Raw genomic sequence first — 19,369 nt, forward strand, 5'->3', positions numbered from 1 at the left:
CTCTGCTATTGCTATATTCTCATCTCCAACATGTATTTCCCTTTCCTGTTATTTTACCTTAGTTTCAATCACACTATACATTCATTTGACAACCTTAAATTGTAATGTGGGTCGGTTATTGCTAGAATTGATAGGCAGCAGGAATCAATGCACAGCAACACAACCTCGCCTCGTTTTTTCTATTGAGCTGCCACTATGTGATGAATTTGAGCAGTATGAAGCCGTGATTGCCTGAGACAGCAAATATATATTCATCATTAGTGAAAACCTTGACACATATGGGAACAGCTTTTCATAAACAGCAGAAAATCTCAAGTTTGGCCGTGAGATATGTCTCCTTGAAGCTGCAGAGCTGACTGTGATGGACATCACCCAACCTCTCTCTATCTCTCTTACCATGCATATATGCCAGGAATATTAAGATATGAAGATATAAGATGTAATCAAGCTCAAAGCTCAAGCAGAATGGCTGTGTTGCAGTTTGCCTCAAAGGTGATAAATACCCCGAGAAACAGTCACAAATTTGCTTGAATCAAATTTAACCCAAGAGGAAACAGTTCTTAAATCTCTGTTGCCCTCCAGTGTTTGGTTGGATAAATCACATCTCATCTCATCTGCATCATTACTGTATGTCTGTTTTTACTGTTTCAGAGCTGTAGATGCAAAAAAAATCGCTCATCTGAATAAGTTAAAAATGATAGTAGTCATTTAGATAACAGTTTACAAGGAGAAACACTGAAGCGTGGTTAGAACAGTTTATAAATAAATCAATAAGTCATTAATCAATACTGCTGTAAATCGTAATACAACACAAAAGGGTGATGCTATATTATTGGGTGACTGGTCAATAAGTGTTTCATAAATATCAACGGATAAATCTAAATTTTCAGGCATTAATTAAACGATTAATGACTAAATAATGCTGAATGGCACAAAACTGTAATTCATCATTGTTTCATTAATTAATATGTGTTGCCTTAAGTAATGAAGCATTTTCTTAAAGGAAGACTAAGTAATGGTTAATTAATCTTGTGGTAATGTGGAACTATTATGTAACTATTTAAAGTAACAGAAAAAAGTAACTAATTATTGAGTATTCAGAACAAAACAGGCAATTTAAAATTGTGAATTTAGATTTGTTTTTCTTTGCAAGATTCAGAAGGACGTTTAACACACATAATCCCAGGATAATTCTCTGAACGCTGTAAGGAAAACAAATAAGTGGGCTTTAAGATTGTTTTGTGGCGTTAGGCTAATCAGGTCATTGTCTTATGTTAATGTTGGTGGTTTTTTGAAGACGGTTTGTATTAAACCCTTGTTTTTCCTCCACTGATGAGTAAAAGCATCTGTTGTGAGAAAGGTTAAGACTGACCTTTCTCACAACAGATGCTTTTAGAGGAAGCTTTGTTCAGTTTCAAAATGACTTCTCTGGAAGAACTTTTTGGCATGAACTTGCCTCTTTCACAATATGGACAGGAAGACATTCCCCTCTCTCTCTCTCTCTCTCTCTCTCTCTCAAACACACACACACACATGCTCATAAATTTTCCCTTGAAACCCGATAAGCTCCATGTGTTGTAGCTGGACTCCCTGGGAAGAACGAAACATAAAAATCTTGCTCATTATTCATCTGTTGCTGTGCTTCTCTCAACATGAAGGCAAGTAGATTTTGCATGGATACATTTTTCAGTTTTCTGTAAAATATGTCACTGATGTGATTTCAGTAAGAGTAATTTTGTATTGTCATTGCTGTGATATTTCCGTGGGTGACTGCTATTACCCAAGCTTTTCTTTTGTTTTGCTTTCTTTAACTTTCTCTTCTTTGCTGTGCTTTTTTTGTTACGGTTCTGGGTCAGTGTTGACCTAGCATTTTGAGTTTCTTATATTTTGGTTTATTTTTGCATTATGGATTGTTTCCTGATGTTCTGGTGCTTTGTTTATTGTTATTATCATTATAGATCTGTTTCTGTTCTTGGTGAAGGATCAGTTCTTTGGTTTTGGGTTCTCATGTGTATTGCAGTTTCCGTTGAGTGTCTGGTCTGTCTCTCAGTGTCGTGTCTGCATCTTTATTTAGTGGTTTCTGATTTCCTGCTTTATTGTGAAAGTCTTTGTCTTATGTTAGTGTGTGCAGCTTAGCTCCCCCTGTCTCGTTAGCCCTGATCTCTCCCAGCTGTGTCTCCCTCCTGTTACCCATTCCCTGATTACCACCCTGTGTATATTAGCCCTGTGTTGTCCTCAACCCAGTGTCGCGTCGTACCCTCAGATCCTGCCTGTGTGTTCCAGTTAGTGTTTTCATGTTTGGTTTCTGTTTTGTTGGTGCCAGCAATAAAGCTGTGGTTTTCAGTTATATTTCCGTCTCAGAGTCCTGCACTTGGATCCACATCTCCACCTTCCTGCACACAGAGCCCTGACATTTTTGTGTTTTCATTTTCCTCCTCAGAAAGTTGCACAACTCTGTGCAAGAGTCTTACCGTGGCTCCTCTTCCTGTTCACTGCCAAGGGGTAAATCTGTTTTTCGTTTTGTGCTTTAAAGCATAAATATATTGTGCTTGTTGAACTTTATACGTTGTCATTTATATCATGTTATGTTCATTTAAACGTCATTTTCAAGGATGTGTAACCAGAAAGTTCATTGCCAGTGGGGTCCTTTTGGCAGTTGGTCAGAATGTGATAGCTGCACCAAATTACAGGTCAGGGAGATTCATTGGTAACTAATTTCTTACCCATACAAACTTGCATGAATTTTCACGTACTGTATACAGTACAAGAAAGTGTATTTATAATAAAGATTTTTCACCATCAGATTTACTCAAGATTATGTTATTTTTAAAATTTGTGAAGATATTTTGCCATTAATTAAATTATTATTACTTTATATAAATATTTCTTTGTCATCCTGTGGATGCTACAGACAAGAACCCGATCCATGGTTGTCTACGCTCAGTTCGGTGGAAACCGTTGCTATGGAGAGCGAAGCGAGACGAGGCCCTGTGAAACCACACAAGGCTGCCCTATAGAGGATGGATGTGGAAACAGGTTTCGCTGTCGATCGGGTAGGAATCAAAACTGCCCTCACTTCCTTAATCCTGCTGGAGTGGTTAAACAATAACTATCTGTCTTTTGACTTTCAGGGAAGTGTGTTAGCCAGTCTCTGGTGTGTAACGGAGATCAGGACTGTGAGGAAGATGGACTTGATGAGAGTAACTGCGACATTTCAAAATACATTGTTTGTTCAAACTCGGTTCCTCCGCCTAACATTGAGATCCTAGGACTTGGGTAAGAGAAAAGTCTTGATCTAGATCTTTATTTTTTATGATTCATTGAGACATTAATCTACAATCTCTGTTGTTTCTGTAGGGTTGACGCTGTGTCAGGAAAGAGCAGAGCAAGTGTCATCAATACTAAGAGCTTTGGTGGCCAGTGCCGCACCATCTTCAGCGGTGTTCACAATTCTGTTTATCGACTGCCCCTTAGTACTCTTCAGTACAGCTTTTTGGTTGGTACCTGTGGAAGAACTTGAACTGTAGTTCATACTGATACTACTTTGGTCACAATTTCTTATAAAGTACCCCTTGGATTTGTATTCTAGAGTTAAGGAGTGAATAAATTTTTATCATTAGAGAAAAAATTACCAATAATCATCCCACAGATGTAATATTATCTACAGCTACTCTTAGTACCATTGATGTTAAGTTAGACTCCTTTTCTCCAATCGATCTTTCTGAGTTAACTTCAATAATTACTTCTTCCAAACCATCAATGTGTCTTTTAGACCCCATTCCTACAAAACTGCTCAAAGAAGTCCTGCCATTGATTAATTCTTCGATCTTATATATGATCAACCTATCTCTAATTATCGGCTATGTACCACAGGCCTTCAAGGTGGCTGCAGTTAAACCTTTACTCAAAAAGCCATCTCTAGACCCAGCAGTCTTAGCTAATTATAGGCCAATCTCCAACCTTCCTTTCATATCAAAAATCCTTGAAAGAGTAGTTGTCAAACAGCTAACAGATCATCTGCAGAGGAATGGTTTATTTGAAGAGTTTCAGTCAGGTTTCAGAGCTCATCACAGCACAGAAACAGCTTTAGTGAAGGTTACAAATGATCTTCTTATGACCTCTGACAGTGGACTCATCTCTGTGCTTGTCCTTCTTGACCTTAGTGCAGCATTCGATACTGTTGACCATAATATCCTATTAGAGCGATTAGAACATGCTGTAGGTATTACAGGTATTGCACTGCAGTGGTTTGTATCATATCTATCTAATAGACTCCAATTTGTGCATGTAAATGGAGAGTCCTCTTCACACACTGAGGTTAATTATGGAGTTCCACAGGGTTCAGTGCTAGGACCAATTCTGTTTACATTATACATGCTTCCCCTAGGCAGCATCATTAGAAGACATAGCATACATTTTCACTGCTATGCAGATGACACCCAGCTCTATCTGTCCATAAAGACATAAAGACTTGGATGGCCACTAACTTTCTGCTTCTTAACTCAGATAAAACTGAGGTCATTGTACTCGGCGCTGAAAAGCTTAGAAATATGGTATCTAACCAGATTCTTACTCTGGATGGCATTACCTTGGCCTCCAGTAACACTGTGAGGAACCTTGGAGTCATTTTTGACCAGGATATGTCCTTCAACGCACATATTAAACAAATATGTAAGACTGCGTTCTTCCATTTGCGCAACATCTCTAAAATTAGAAATATCCTGTCTCAGAGTGACGCTGAAAAACTAGTTCATGCATTTATTACTTCCAGGCTAGACTACTGCAATTCATTATTATCAGGATGTCCAAAAAACTCACTGAAAAGCCTTCAGTTAATCCAAAATGCTGCAGCAAGAGTACTGACAGGGACTAGAAAGAGAGAGCATATTTCTCCTGTTTTGGCTTCCCTTCATTGGCTTCCTGTTAAATCCAGAATTGAATTCAAAATCCTGCTCCTCACATACAAGGTCTTAAATAATCAGGCCCCATCTTATCTTGATGACCTTGTAGTACCATATTTCCCTATTAGAGCACTTCGCTCTCGCTCTGCAGGCCTACTTGTTGTTCCTAGAGTATTTAAAAGTAGAATGGGAGGGAGAGCCTTCAGTTTTCAGGCCCCTCTTCTGTGGAACCAGCTTCCAGTTTGGATTCGGGAGACAGACACTATCTCTACTTTTAAGATTAGGCTTAAAACTTTCCTTTTTGCTAAAGCATATAGTTAGGGCTGGACCAGGTGACCCTGAATCCTCCCTTAGTTATGCTGCAATAGATGTAGGCTGCCGGGGGATTCCCATGATGCATTGAGTTTTTCCTTTCCAGTCACCTTTCTCACTCACTATGTGTTAACAGACCTCTCTGTATTGAATCGTATCTGTTATTAATCTCTGTCTCTCTTCCACAGCATGTCTTTTATCCTGTCTTCCTTCTCTCACCCCAACCGGTCGCAGCAGATGGCCGCCCCTCCCTGAGCCTGGTTCTGCCGGAGGTTTCTTCCTGTTAAAAGGGAGTTTTTCCTTCCCACTGTCGCCAAAGTGCTTGCTCATAGGGGGTCATATGATTGTTGGGCTTTTCTCTGTATCTATGAAGCGCCTTGAGGCGACATTTGTTGTGATTTGGCGCTATATAAATAAAATTGAATTGAATTGAATAAAGCAAAATTTTCTACCTATTCTACTTTTTTAATCTATTCAATCACACATTATTATCATCGGCTTGCTGCCTTTTGCTCTTTTTTTTGTTGCATTAAGCATTAGGCCATTGACTCACATTTGGTGCCCTCAACTTGACATACATTCACATCATCTGCAACATCTCACCATTTTCTCTTTATATAGTTAATCAGCTCGTTAGAGTTCACAGGGAATTGACTTTGTCTTGCTGCTGATGGTGTTTTCTGATTTGTGGATTGAAAAGAGATGTCCAAAGTCCTCTCTGAAAAAACAAACTAACAAAGTGTAAATATATATGTCAACACATTGAAACAATAATTTTAAACCTGTTTTTATTCAAAGTTCAGATTTATGCTCATTTTTAGACATACAGTGACTCATTTGTATGACTCGTAAACACAAGATTTCTGTAAACACAAAAAATTCACCTGTTTCATCTTATTCACCTGTAGCATTTCATATCTCAAAACTAGACATTAACCAGACATTGTAACTCCTCTCCTGATTCCAGGTTAAAGCCCAGAATGACTTCAGTGATGAGATGTACACCAGCAAATGGCACTATGCAAAGGATATTGTCAAGAGGCAGACAGTAACCGGGACTACCACGGGATATCACAACTATGATTTTCATGAACAACACGACAAGATTCAAGTGAGTAGAAACCTAACACTTTAAATAAAAAATGCCTTTGACAAGTCATCTCATGTTGAAAAGGAACCTTTTTTTCCTCTTCTTACAGACTAAAAAGCTTTTAGTTTTAAAGAATGACATCGAGGTAGCTCAGTTCCAGACTAATGCTCCTCGGTACATACCGATATCCGAGGCGTTTTGGAAGGCACTGTTCAAACTGCCATCTGTCTATGACTACTCGGCCTACAGGAAGATTTTGGAAAGGTTTGGAACGCATTACCTGTCTGCAGGAAGCTTAGGAGGCTCCTTCAAAGTTATTGCCACAATTGATGAAGAAACTGAAAACAATATGGGTACGGATTCATAAAACACTAGTGTAATGGAAGAATTTAAAAAGATGGTCATAGTGGATCATTCTACCCAGTGTTTTAAGGTGCTAAACAACAAGCACTGCATGTGTCTATTGCTTGTGATAGTTGTAATATACATATGTAAATGAAAAAATATGCATTTGACTAAAAATGCTCAAAAATTTCTAAAATGTCTTTTTAAATGTAATCGGTTTGTAATGTAATTAAATTATATATACATATATATACATATATATATATACTATATTATATATATATAATTATATTACACAGCTGTAGTGGTAGTATTTTTCCAAGGCCAACTAAAACATCTGGCTGATAAAAATGTTGCCATAAAGCCCTGCTTTAGTCCTGCCTCACTTTTCTGACACTGACTTTACGTTTTCCTTTGTTTTCAAGTCAGCGAAAGTGAGCAGTATGACGAATGTTCAAGGACTAAACGCTGGTTTCTCATATTCCCCATCACCACAGAGGAGTGTAAGAGAGGCCAGCGCACTAACCCATCAAGCACAGGTACAATTTGGATGATAATTTTACATATACCAGTACCTATAAAAGCACTTTACCTCTATAAGTTTTTCTGCCATCCACTATCTCTTCAAACCTTTAAAAATAGGAACCAGCAGGAGAAATAATCTGAAAAAAGTGGATGTGGAGGGAGGAGGTGTCTCACATATTGCAGCACTGAATATGATGAACCTAGATAATCCAGAGAGAAACTGGGAAATGTACTCAAACTGGGCAGAGTCTGTTAGGTCGTTTCCAAAGGTCATAAAACAAAAGGTAAAGAGAACGTAAAATAAGCTATTTGTATGTTGAAAAGCAAGATCATAATGTTTAATGAACCTTATATGGATTTCATCTTATCACTTAATGCAACCTTGCATTGCTTTTATTTTACTATTGTTTCTCCAGCTGCGGCCGCTGTCAGAGCTGGTGAAGGAGGTTCAGTGTGCTGGTTTGAAGAAGCTCTACCTTCGCAGGGCCATAGATCAGTACCTTGCTGAAAGTGACCCCTGCCACTGCCGGCCATGCAGGAACAATGGAATGGTTGTCATGGATGGAGATGAATGTAAGTGCATCTGCAAGCCTAACACGTCAGGACCAGCCTGTGAGCAAGGAACTGAAGCGGAAGGGCAGCAGGGTGTGTATTGTCTTTCATACAGGATCTTTATTACTGTAGTTTTTTAAACTCACCAATGTTACTTTTAAAGTCTAAAAGGGGCACATTGCAGTGAAAACCCCCTTTAAAAAACAAGTGTTCTTTTTCCTTTTAGCTTTTGTGTTGTGATTATTCTTAGAGATGCCAAAATAGCCCTTTGGGGCTGGCAGATGTCAGATTGGTGTCAGGCTTTCTTTCAGGATGAAAACAAGGAATGTAACAAATTGGGTTAATTCACTATCATGGGTGGGGGTAGGATTTAATCGAGGCTAATATCAGACAGACTTTATTATTGTCCTTAATTTCTTTCTATTTCTTATTTTCCATTTCTGGTCATTAAGGAGTGATCCATGGTAGCTGGTCCTGTTGGTCTGCCTGGTCATCGTGCTCTGGGGGCCGAAGGTCTCGTAGTCGTTCCTGCTCTAACCCCTACCCTCAGAATGGGGGACAGCACTGTATCGGAGAACCAGCTGAGACGTCCGACTGCGAAGATGAAGAGCTGCAATACTTAAGGTGAGAGCTTAAGTTTGTTTTGTGGGTTTTATGAGTTTTTTGTTTGTTTGTTTGTGCTGCATGAATTTAGTGACATATTTGTAACAAGCACTGATAGGTTTGTAGCTTAAACCTATTCGCTGGAACGTTGAAGACAATATAGTTACACAGCAAAGCAATACCCGAGTAGGCAAAGTTCTCCATGTTTCTCGTGCACGGGAGAGAACCGGACAAACACCGTTCCTTCGCTTGACCCCAGTTGCTCTCGTCCGCTCCCCCGTAACACCGCTCTTTTATTGAGGTTACATGAATATACATAGATTCATTAACATACGACGTATACATACACACAAAGAGTACCTTGCCTTTGTGTGTGTGTGTGTGTGTGGGGGGGGGGGGGGGTCAGAGTGTGACCCCATAAATGACTTCCCTAAACCTGCTGGTCTGGAAGTCCAGCAGTTCATCTAAACAAAAGGCACTTAGCCTAAAACAGATATAGCTACGTTTATCCTACCGTAAAACAATAAAACAAGGTACAACCTCTTCCCATGCTCCCAGGATGTAGGTGTGGATTCCAGAACACTCTGGAATGCACACCAAGCCTTTGCAGCCTGCTAAAGATCACACATCCTATCACTACACAATTAATTATACACCTCTAAGCATATATGGTTAAATATTTCTAAGCATAAATGACAATCAACAATACAAAACCTAACAAGCACTGTGTTCATTGCATTGAGTTTCCAGTAAGAGAAAGTGTCAAACTGATTTTCATCAATATGTAGTTATGCAACACATACTTTTTCTACAGAACTATGGAGCCTCAGTGCTTCGACTATACTCTCCCAGCAAGTCAGAAGTGTGGAACCCCACCTGCTCTGATCAATGGCTACATTCTGGTAAAAATAGAAATTTTCACCATGGTGTAGAACAAATGATTGCAAACATTTAGTATTTATTAACCAGACTAACTGCTACTTTTGTAGTGCTTGAACGGTGTTTTGCACAAAGTCACAGTACAGTGTTAGAAAAAGAGTTACGGGAAGAGACTTGAAACTGAAGCTCTAGTATCTCCTATCTAAGTGAAAGAGTCTGCCTCAATGTTACTGAGTTTATTAGTTATCTTTAAATCTTTTGTTGAATTTTATATCTTCTCTTCCCCATAGTAGAGATGTGTTTTGTCCTTGTTTCTCTATATTCTCCTCTGTGCTCATCTTCCAACCATTTTTGGCAAATGGCTGCTCTTACTGCTGCCACTTGTTCCTCATAGGGGAACTACAAGTGGTACTGTCTTATAAAGTGCCTTGAGGCAACCCTTGTTGTGAACATAAATAAAACTGAACCGAGCTGAGTTACATACCCACATCAAAGCTAAGAAGTTGAACTTGATGATCTTATCTTTATTACATGTGTCACAGGATCCAAAGGACATTTATCTTGTGGGTAGTAAAGCTGAATACACCTGCACTGAAGGTTTTTATCTTGTTGGTCACAGCACCATAGAGTGCACTGCTGATCAAACCTGGTCTGCCCGGCCTGGATTGTGCACAGGTGAGTAAATAAAGTTTAACATTTAGTGTATCATCATAATGAATTGCTGTGTCACATTGTAAAATTACACATTTTCTTCAAGTTACAAGTTGCCAGATTGGACTCCTTGCAGATGGTGTCATAGCCTCTCCTTTAAAGGAGACCTATGGCATAGGAGATTTAGTAACATTCTCCTGCCCAGCGGGTAAACGGCTAACAGGCGAAGCCACGGCTATTTGCAATCCCAGTCTGGATTTTTCACCAAACCCAGCAGACGTCAGGTGCATCCAAGGTAAATTTTACATCAAGCTTTATAATCCTTTAGCTCTCTGCTAAAGGACTGTCCTGGACTGCTATGTAACAATATGAAATATGATGAGCTCTCTATTTAGTCATTCAGTGTAGAGAATCAGTAGACAATGTGGAACAGTGATTCCTGTGTATTCCACAGACAGCACACCAGAACCAAGCATTGTTCCTGGAGTGCAGTGTAAACTGTGGGAAAAGCCTTCCAGAGGAAAATGTGTTTGCAAAATGCCTATTGAGTGTGGGTATGTCTATTCTGCTAATAAATAATTTGGTCATGTCAGTTTTGGCAAACTGGCTAATGATACTGATTTACTGTGTTTTTGTGCTTTGTGCCCACCGGCCAGTTCATCTTTGGAGTTGTGTGCCACAGCTGCTGTAGGTAGAAAATCGGTCCTTCTGGATGTGTGCAAAATGTATGCATTGCAATGTATGGGGAAGAAATATATGACAGCGAAGGACAGCACCTGCATTTGGCCAGAGCGCAATACAACAGGTTGCACCGGCTGCCATATGTGGGAGAACTGTGATGGTATGAACATGTGAAGTGACAAATGATCTATTATAATGTACAGCAGTTTGTAGTAATTCATGCTGTTTGTCTTCACGCGATTTTCTCAGATCAAGCCAATGACTGTCGCTGTAAGGACTCTGCAGATTGTGCGAACCCTGGATATAACGTGTGTGTCCGTGTTGGAGAGGATGAGACTGCGGCCACACAGACCATGAGTGAATGTGAAGCAGGACTTCGGCGATGTAAGGGAGAAAAAGTGTTTGTTGTCAGTATCCAGCCCTGCACCTCCTGAGCATTCAGTGCAGGAGCTGATTGACTGACCTCTCTTATTGGTCTTCTTTTATTATCCCACTTTGAAATATCCCACAAATTTTTTTTGTGTAGCCAGTGTTTTTTGTTTTTTTTTTATGCTAAGATTTAGCACACATTAAAGGCACATTTTATGCATGTGTAAAAATAGAACAATACTGTATTAACAATAAATAAAAAGCACATCAGTCCTGTTTGATCTTTCTTCTTTTGTATTACTAATATTGAGAACAAGAGATATGTAATATTCTCACAGACAAACATAGCATAATGGACTGTTGGTCGGGTTTGAGAGGTAATGTTTGGAAATCTGTTTTTCAGACTCGAGAAAGTGTAGGGCTTCTCACAAAAGATGTCCTGTGCTTACTAAACCCGACAAAGCTCATCCTGTGAAGCAAACCCCTGCTGACAGTCTATTCCTGCCTCTGGCTTGCAGCCCTCACACAGTGTGAATGCATGTCTGCATGTGTGTCTGAACCTGTCCGTGAATAGCTGTGAAGACACCAACTACTTAATGTTTTATCATCAATTCAAGAAATACTTATGGTCAGTAGAATGATTTTCTAGGTTTCAGATGCTGATCACAAAGACTGATAGTTGGGGGAAAGGTGTTAAAAGTGCATCTGAGCTGCCATTCTTGAAGGGATAATGCATACAAATTGATGGTTTTTGGGTGAGATGTGGTAAAAAAAATCCTATCTATCTATCTATCTATCTATCTATCTATCCATCTATCTATCTATCTATCCATCTATCCATCTATCCATCTATCTATCTATCTATCCATCTATCATCTATCCATCCATCCATCCATCCATCCAAAGAAGGACAGAGAAAAAAAAAAGCACAAATAATGGCATACATGTTTGCTCTTTGAATGCAAACCACCTAATTTGCATTTAACACAGTCAATTTATCTAATTAATTCAGTGTAATTTTACTGTTTGAGCTTTTAACGTGCTAGACAAGTTTGTCTCTGTTGATTGTTTGTCTCCACCCGGTGGACATTTCAGTTCATGCAAGACAATGACAAACACTGGTGGATGAGTTTCAATAACAAAAGTTTTATTAACAATGTAAAATGACCTATATCAGCTTTGACTACTGTACCTTCAGCTTGCCATAAACAATGATCACTATATTTAATAAGCTGCGCTCTGTCTGCTTGACTGCCCAAGAGAGAGAGATGCTCTCTGCTTATACCAACAGCTTCTTTACTAACCACGTGCAACCGTGAAAATAATTCAGAGAGCATTGCGTAAAGAGTATGTGTATATACAAGTCTAATGTCTCGATTTATAGATAGATATTGTGTGCAAAGAAGTTTTCTTTTGACTATTGTATCATCTATTCCATTTTGAAGCTGGAAAGTTTAAGTTGGGTACAGGTTCTTGTTTTATGGAAGACTAAATTAAGTACATTGAGAAGAAAAACAGCAAGGAACAGAAAACGGAGACTGTAATACACAAACATATTCTTCACAAACCTGTCATTTCAGCTTAGACAAACGACAGTAAAACTTTGTCATTGCAAGAGCCGTCCTCAGATGTGTGAATGGCATCTGTTCATAAGTTATCACATTATTTCTGACAAAATGGACATTTAGATTCCCTTTTTTTTTAAAAATAAAAACATAAATCCACTTCATTCACTCAGGCTTGTGGAAGTAACAGAACATTGATATTATCATTTCAGACAAACTCTCATTCCCTTTTACATCAGACAAGCAGATATCGCACTTCGTTTACCAAAAAAGGGGAAAATCTGTTGCAAAATATCTTAAAATATATGTTCATGACTTTTGTTTTCATTACACTGCAGTTACAATTCTTCTTCGTATTACAAAATAAAATTATAAAATGGGCAGCCGTTAAAAAAAAGAGAAAGAGACAATTTATTTGAAAATGGCAGTAATAGATTGGTGGGAGACACAAGTGGTGAAGGACAGTGGGTAATGGTGTCTTTGTTGCCGCCTCCTACCCACAAAGGCGGGGCCCTTAGCTGGTTACCAAGCAACAGAGCCCAAAGAACCGCCTCTTCCTCTGTCGGACTAGTGGGTAGGGAGTCAGGTTCAGCAAACTGCTGTCATCTGGGCAAAAGAACACACAGACACCACAGCCAAGTCATGCATTTTTCCTCATTTGAGCTACGATGCAGTCCACTTAAACCAGTACCTCTGCTTCACAATGAATAATTCTGAAAGTGTTACTGCTTTTTGCGTTTTCTTTCTCACCTTGGTTCTTCAGTGGTAAAGGCATTGTCTCCCTGAGTTTACTGAGAAGGTTCTTCATCTCCCTCATATCCCTGCAGTAATGCAAATGGCTTTTTATGTTGTGTACATAAAGTATCCATAATATATGCAGTACATGCTCGCATACAGAAATGCACAAAATCAGGTTTCCATGATTGGATTTTCTGGAGACTTGCCTCCCTACTTGAACTCTTGACTTAATGTTAACCTAGGGACTGTATTTCAATTTATTTCATAATGTATTTCATAGCAGGAGTCGTAAACACACACAGTGTCTAGAAAAATAAGTAGTAGTAGTAAAATAAGTGTGTATACTTTGTGTTTTGAAATGTTGAAGCTTTGACACAAATATCTGATTATTTTTGGTATATTTCTATTGTTTTGTAGACTCAAATCTTAAATCCAACTGTGAGGTAAAACTATAGACCCACACAAACTACATAAATGTAATTTCAAGAAGCCTTAGCTGATAAAAAATATAAACATCCCAATGAATCTTATAATACAACATGTATTCCCAGTGTATTAAAATGCCATTTAATGTGATACAATACTTTGCATTAAGTTCTTATAGGAAATGTAACAGATTACCCACCAAAATAAATGTGAAATATTTGTTAAATCATAATAAAAACGCAAGTGCAGACACAGCACCTACGTACATCCAGAAGGACACAACAGAACACACTTTGTTTACCTACTTTTCTATGTTTTCTATGTCAGTGGCCACCAGCCAGCAGAGCTGAGGACAGTCAGTGGGGGAGGAAGAGGTGTCCTCCAGAATGGGGATGTCTGAGCTTTCCTCCGTTTTACCATCTAGGCCGGGAGGGCCACATGAGTCGTTACCTAAAGCACACAGAGAAATGCCTTAATCGTGTTTCCTCACTAGAGACTGACCTAAATTATTTATGTCATTTGTACACAGTTATTTGAGTTTACTGATCGGTTTAGTGATGGCATTACTGGAATGACGGTGACGTTAGAGATACAAAATCCCATTTGTCCGCATGTTTCTTTAAAAAGATTAAAAACAAAACAAAGCATACTATCTATAAACTATCCATGAGGCTTGTCTGTGTATTAACCTTTCCTGTGGAGCTGCAGCGATCCCAGCAAGCACACAGATTTGAGCATCTCTGTGATGTACATCTCCAGACAGCACTGCAGCTGGATGAAGAGCCTACAGATCTCAGGGTGGATTTCCCCGTCCTCTGGCCTGAAATGGCACATGAAGAGAACAAAGCTTACCAGCCAGGTGGAACTTGGTAGACAAAATAGTCTCTCAAGTCTCTATGAGCATTACAGTAGTTGTTAATTCATCGGTGTATGTGCTAATCTTAAGTCTGAAACCAGCAGCAGCTTAAATAAATATTAGTACTAAACCAAAAAGTTAAAACAAAGAAAAATGTATTCCACTCTCAGGATGTGTTACTGACATGTCTTATTTGTTTCACTCATTTAAACTGTAAATGCAATATCAAGATCAACTACATTGGTAACTTATGCACTGCCTGTTCTTGTAATTTCAGGGTGCACATCTGTGTCACATCTGTGACAAATGCGAGTCACATGCTTTTACTTGGAAATATCTTTACTTAAGTGAATAAATGAGGACTGGACCTGGTGATACTCGTGGTATTTTCTGTGTGTGATTACAGTGAGAAAATCTGTAACCTGAAGAATAACAGCAAATTCTTAATATCAGGTTTTAAGGCCAGAGAGGTTTATGAACTCAAATATGCATTAAAATGTTTGAGCAGAGTGATTCCTAATCAATGCTTAAAGTAAGCTTATAGAGTCTGCAATGATAATAAACATACTGTGCTTCTTATCCATGTTGTTTTACAGCAAAGTTCAAATTGCTGCTGTCTCTGTGATTGTGCAAGCATCTATATGCAGTGCTTACTTAACTCCCTGAGAATATATAAATAAAATGCACTGAAGAGATTCAAGCAACACAAAAGCCCGTCACAATATTTTTCATTCAACCGGAGCTGATCATTAGCTTTTATGAGACATCGCAGTAGCTTCACAACTATATTAATCAGGTTTTCAAAGGGAAACAGCAGGTGATATCCAGTGGGTGTAATATCACATGGGAAAGTGACAGCGATAAAAGGCGTGAAACTTGGTACAAATCTTTCTCACACAAATCATGCTCTAGAATTCACCTCTTCCAACAGCAAGCTTCTCCTTGCCATCACCGTTTTGTCACAGTGCTGCTTTACTGTTGCTCAAGCACAGCTGTCACCAGTGCTATCCCTCTAATCAGCTTTCCCCCTGCACATTGGAGGGATCTCGCATCATCCAAACCATTCTGACACACTGGGTTTATTTTATTAAAGGGGAATGAACTGGTTTAATTCAAGCCCTGTGTCTCTAGTAGCGGAGACAGACACTTAGATGGCCGAGAGAGCTTTTAGGGAAGGAGTTTTTAGAATATGTGCTGGTGATGATTATGGCAATGATGCAGATGCTGTTATCAGTGAGAATTTAAGAGTTCTCTCTAAAGCTACTGCACCATTTAGCAGCAGAAGCTGGAACATTTAAGAGCACAGTTTCAATGGCTAATAGTATTTTTTCTGCAGATACAGGTATAACTGTATTTAGGTGTATAATTATGAGCCATGCAGTTGAAAAACAACAGTGCAATGGTTCATTTTCCACCACTGCCCTGCTGCATTAAGGTATATTATTATTTAAAGCAACTAAATGCTCCTATTCAAATAAAGTTGCATTCATGATTCATGCATGTGCGCGATGGGAGATGTGCACTGAACATATTCAGTGTCACGCATCAAACATGTAGTTTTAAAGCCTCACTAGAGTGAATTAAAATAGAAAAGAGTGCAGCTTAACACTTTTTAAAACTGGACCTTGTAAAAAATATGGTGACAAATAATTTCTAATACAAAAGGATCTCTCGTGGTTTTAAATATACAGTATATCCAGTGGTAGGAATATGCCCCTACTGCAAGATAAATCATGATGCTGTTATTGTTCCAGCAGCACCCAGGCTTTGGCAAGCAGCTGGCACTGCAGACGTCCTCCAAATCTCTCTCACCACTGGCTTCAGTCTGTCCGATTGTTATTTAAGTAAGTTTGAGTGTGCCAAGTTGGATGGCATCTTAGCCTCACTGAGGATGTTAAAATCCCAAGCCTCCGTTTGCCCTTCTTCTACTGGCGCTATTGTAGAGGCGATATTGTGGGCCAAGACAGCAGTCCTTTCAGGCTCCTAAAACAGCTGTTTTCCTGTATCTTGAATCAAAGCTTTCATCACAAACAAACCACTTGAAATCTTATTTAGCATGGAAATCTACTCAGAATCACTAAACAGTGAACAAACTTTGGATCTAACCACTTTAATTTACTGTTTCATTGTGATATCATTTGTTTTTGATGAGCAAAAGAAAAAAAACCTCCCAAGGATTCTGATTCTTAAAAAAAATCTGTACTGAAGGAGCCACTCTCTCAATAAATTACAAGAAAAAGAAGAAAAAAAAACGTCATTGGCTCCACATTATTGATACTATTATCTCAGATATTAGTCCCGGGAAGCATTCCACTTTCCCTCCACTTTGTGCATTAACGTTTTAGGTCAGCTAATGGGAAGTGATCAGTTACAGTATGTTGTTGTGATTGCTTCCTGGTAAAGCTCTCCTTCTAACAAATTAGAAATGTCATGATTTTTAAAAGCTGATCTCATGTTCTGTTTTCCCACATACTTTGCCCACCACGAAAAAAAAAGCAGTCATTTAATGGGACAAGCATTAGATGGCCTATCGAAAGAACATTCTTATAAAAAAAAACACACAAAAAAATATTCAGCAGCTCAAATGTTGATACTTGTGCAGGTTTACTTTGGTAAAATTAGCTACTTTTTTAACTTCCGGCGCTGCAGTGTTGCAGAGCGTTCAGCCACTGATGGCTCTTCATTTTCAGAACCACGGACAGCGTCTGTGCCAACTCACCCCGATATCAAGGAGAGACTGTGGTGTGCCGCTCGCGCCATTTCGCAGCCTTTGGTTCGGGTCCTCAGCATTTCGGCCCGTAACGAAGGACAGTCGACAGTGATCTCGCCAATTGAGATGACCAGCTCACGGTACAGAGCCACAAGTGTATTGAATTCTTGGACGATCTGCATTACAGTGAGATAATAAGTCACACAGACACAAAAAGTTATTACCTAACGAACCAGACAAGTAAGCATCACACAAATAAATTACAGGATAGTCTTTATCCTCAGTCCGACCTGTCAACATGAAAACACGTCAGCCAAGAAGGAAATGCTGAGCAGCATTTTACAGCCCCCCCCCCCCCCCCCCCCCAAAAGACTAATGGGGACAAATAATGCTCCATGTGCAGTTACACTGTCGTGTGCTTCATTTCAAAAATTGCAGCCTTGCACATGTGCAGTCACTGAAGCTTATTGATCCTTGCGAAAAACGCGGAAAGTGAAGCACAGCCCGCAAAGTAAGAGTGCACGATAAACCAGCTGATTGTTGAATTGGTTGGTTTTCCATCATGCTAAATTTGGTTGTCTGCACAACCACGAAATTTGAGCTTGGGGCACAAGTATTCTGCTCTTTTTGTGCACCTCCTACATAGCATCCTGCTGTAGTCCTGTAAACGAACAGCAAGGCTCCATGACGATCACTGATGTATGAAAGGGTGAAGTAGGCTTTATCATTCCTGTCAGCTTCTGTCAAAGCACATATGTGCCAAGATCATGCACTCCACCATGGGTAATCTTGTCATTCGGGCAATGCTGAAATCATTCCAAATCACCAGCAGCTTTCCACACTTTAAATGCAAATCACACAGTCAATCTGCACGCCGAGGTGTTCTGTTTGGCTTCACTGCCGACAAAGCAATGCAAATGCATAAAGCTATTTTTAGGCTGCTAGACCGGGTTAGAATCTCTCTTTTTTTTTTTTTTTTTTTTGCAGCTATTAAGAGCTGTCGCCTGTGCGGCGTGCATGCACAGGGTATTGGAACATCCTTAAACAAAGAAAGGTTGAGATAATAGCACAGCACTCCTTATCAGAGGCACCATGCAGGCACTAACGTGCCGCAAACCTACCATTCTGCAGTCGGCCACGGCGCGCTGGGCTTTGCGGGTACTTTCGGTGCTCTCCCTCCTTTGTGAGTCTCGATAAGGAGGCTTGCCGATCTGGAAGATGTTCCCGGCGGATCTGGGGCGATTTTTGCGCCCATTCGATGCAGAACTCATGCATACACATCCACTATTAAAACAGCCCTAAGACAGAACGATTTGGTCTTATCCCCCCAAACTCCACCACTTTCTCTCTTCCTGCCTTACCACCCTGCACCTCACTGTTCACCTTATTCTCTCCTCGATTTACGCTCAGCTCACCTTCGCCAGCTATTGGCTGTGTTGAAACTCGAACGCTATTATTGCTCTATGTCTTACGTTCTTTCCTCCTAATGTGGGAAAGGTAGCAATTTTTTCCCAAGAAGAGCCCTAGAGCGCAGGTAAAGTACCGGATGAGCGCCCGTGACTCCTCTCCGCATTGCCTTGACTGCGACGGGGCGCAAGTCACCTTCACTCCAGCAGCACACGGTGCACAGTGAAGACTTCACACCCAACCCGGACTCCAGCTAGCTGAGGTGTCTTTTCTGACGCACCGATGTCAAGAGGGAACGATCGCATTCACGGAGATTCTCCAAATGCAACCATTTTTTATGATTGCGCGTTTCCATTAAGCACCAATAAGACGGACGGTAACAGTCTTTTCTTAGCTATACAACCTCCTATTAAGACGAAATAACACGGCCAGTGTCCACGGCGACAATTTCACAGCGTACAACTGTGTCGGAAAACGTCGAAAAACTTAATTCCTGCTCTCGCGGTCTCAAGTCGGCTCGCAGTCTGTTTCCTTGAGTGTTTCCAGCTATTAGGAAGGGCCTATATCTAACCTTGGAGAGGCAGTAGAAGAACAGTTGCTACAGGCCTGACGTGGCTGGCAACACTGCGCACCCAAAGGACGCGAATACTAATAGGGCCCATCAACTCAACCCCCCTCCTCCCCCATGCTGACATATCAACTCCTGTACGTATGAAATTGAGGTCACTGGCCACTTTACCTCCACCACAAGTACCGAGT

The 19,369-nt window shown here is 39.9% G+C and overlaps 2 protein-coding genes across 2 annotated transcripts; one reads left to right on the forward strand and one right to left on the reverse strand.

The window, feature by feature from the left end:
* The first annotated feature begins 1,399 nt into the window (after window positions 1-1,399).
* c7a (complement component 7a) lies at window positions 1,400-11,184 on the forward strand. The gene is made up of 18 exons (XM_085180503.1): window positions 1,400-1,662; window positions 2,445-2,502; window positions 2,612-2,690; window positions 2,912-3,053; window positions 3,132-3,276; window positions 3,358-3,496; window positions 6,181-6,324; window positions 6,413-6,656; window positions 7,074-7,187; window positions 7,291-7,457; window positions 7,590-7,818; window positions 8,178-8,349; window positions 9,143-9,230; window positions 9,750-9,882; window positions 9,965-10,153; window positions 10,313-10,412; window positions 10,515-10,699; window positions 10,789-11,184. Exons 1-18 carry the CDS (start codon window positions 1,653-1,655, stop codon window positions 10,971-10,973), a joined length of 2,523 nt encoding a protein of 840 aa, XP_085036629.1. The 5' UTR covers window positions 1,400-1,652; the 3' UTR covers window positions 10,974-11,184.
* A 1,432-nt stretch (window positions 11,185-12,616) lies between these two features.
* On the reverse strand, window positions 12,617-19,231 carry rgs7bpa (regulator of G protein signaling 7 binding protein a). Its single transcript, XM_085180506.1, has 6 exons — window positions 18,325-19,231; window positions 17,213-17,379; window positions 14,327-14,457; window positions 13,943-14,087; window positions 13,224-13,294; window positions 12,617-13,079 (listed from the first exon to the last, which is right to left on the reverse strand). The coding sequence occupies exons 1-6, from the start codon at window positions 18,472-18,474 to the stop codon at window positions 12,988-12,990; spliced, it is 756 nt and encodes a 251-aa protein (XP_085036632.1). The 5' UTR covers window positions 18,475-19,231; the 3' UTR covers window positions 12,617-12,987.
* Window positions 19,232-19,369: the final 138 nt, after the last annotated feature.

This window comes from Neolamprologus multifasciatus, chromosome 12, assembly GCF_963576455.1.
Source record: "Neolamprologus multifasciatus chromosome 12, fNeoMul1.2, whole genome shotgun sequence".
In the NCBI taxonomy this organism is placed as follows: domain Eukaryota; kingdom Metazoa; phylum Chordata; class Actinopteri; order Cichliformes; family Cichlidae; genus Neolamprologus; species Neolamprologus multifasciatus.

Coding starts and splice junctions, on each gene's coding strand:
- c7a (XM_085180503.1), top strand. Junction 7,458..7,589: donor CAAAGGTCATAAAACAAAAG/GTAAAGAGAACG, acceptor TTGTTTCTCCAG/CTGCGGCCGCTGTCAGAGCT. Junction 9,883..9,964: donor CCGGCCTGGATTGTGCACAG/GTGAGTAAATAA, acceptor ATTTTCTTCAAG/TTACAAGTTGCCAGATTGGA.
- rgs7bpa (XM_085180506.1), bottom strand. CDS start 18,474: ATGAGTTCTGCATCGAATGGGCGCAAAAATCGCCCCAGATCCGCCGGG. Junction 17,380..18,324: donor CCGTGGCCGACTGCAGAATG/GTAGGTTTGCGG, acceptor ACTGTAATGCAG/ATCGTCCAAGAATTCAATAC. Junction 14,088..14,326: donor GCTGCAGCTCCACAGGAAAG/GTTAATACACAG, acceptor TGTGTGCTTTAG/GTAACGACTCATGTGGCCCT.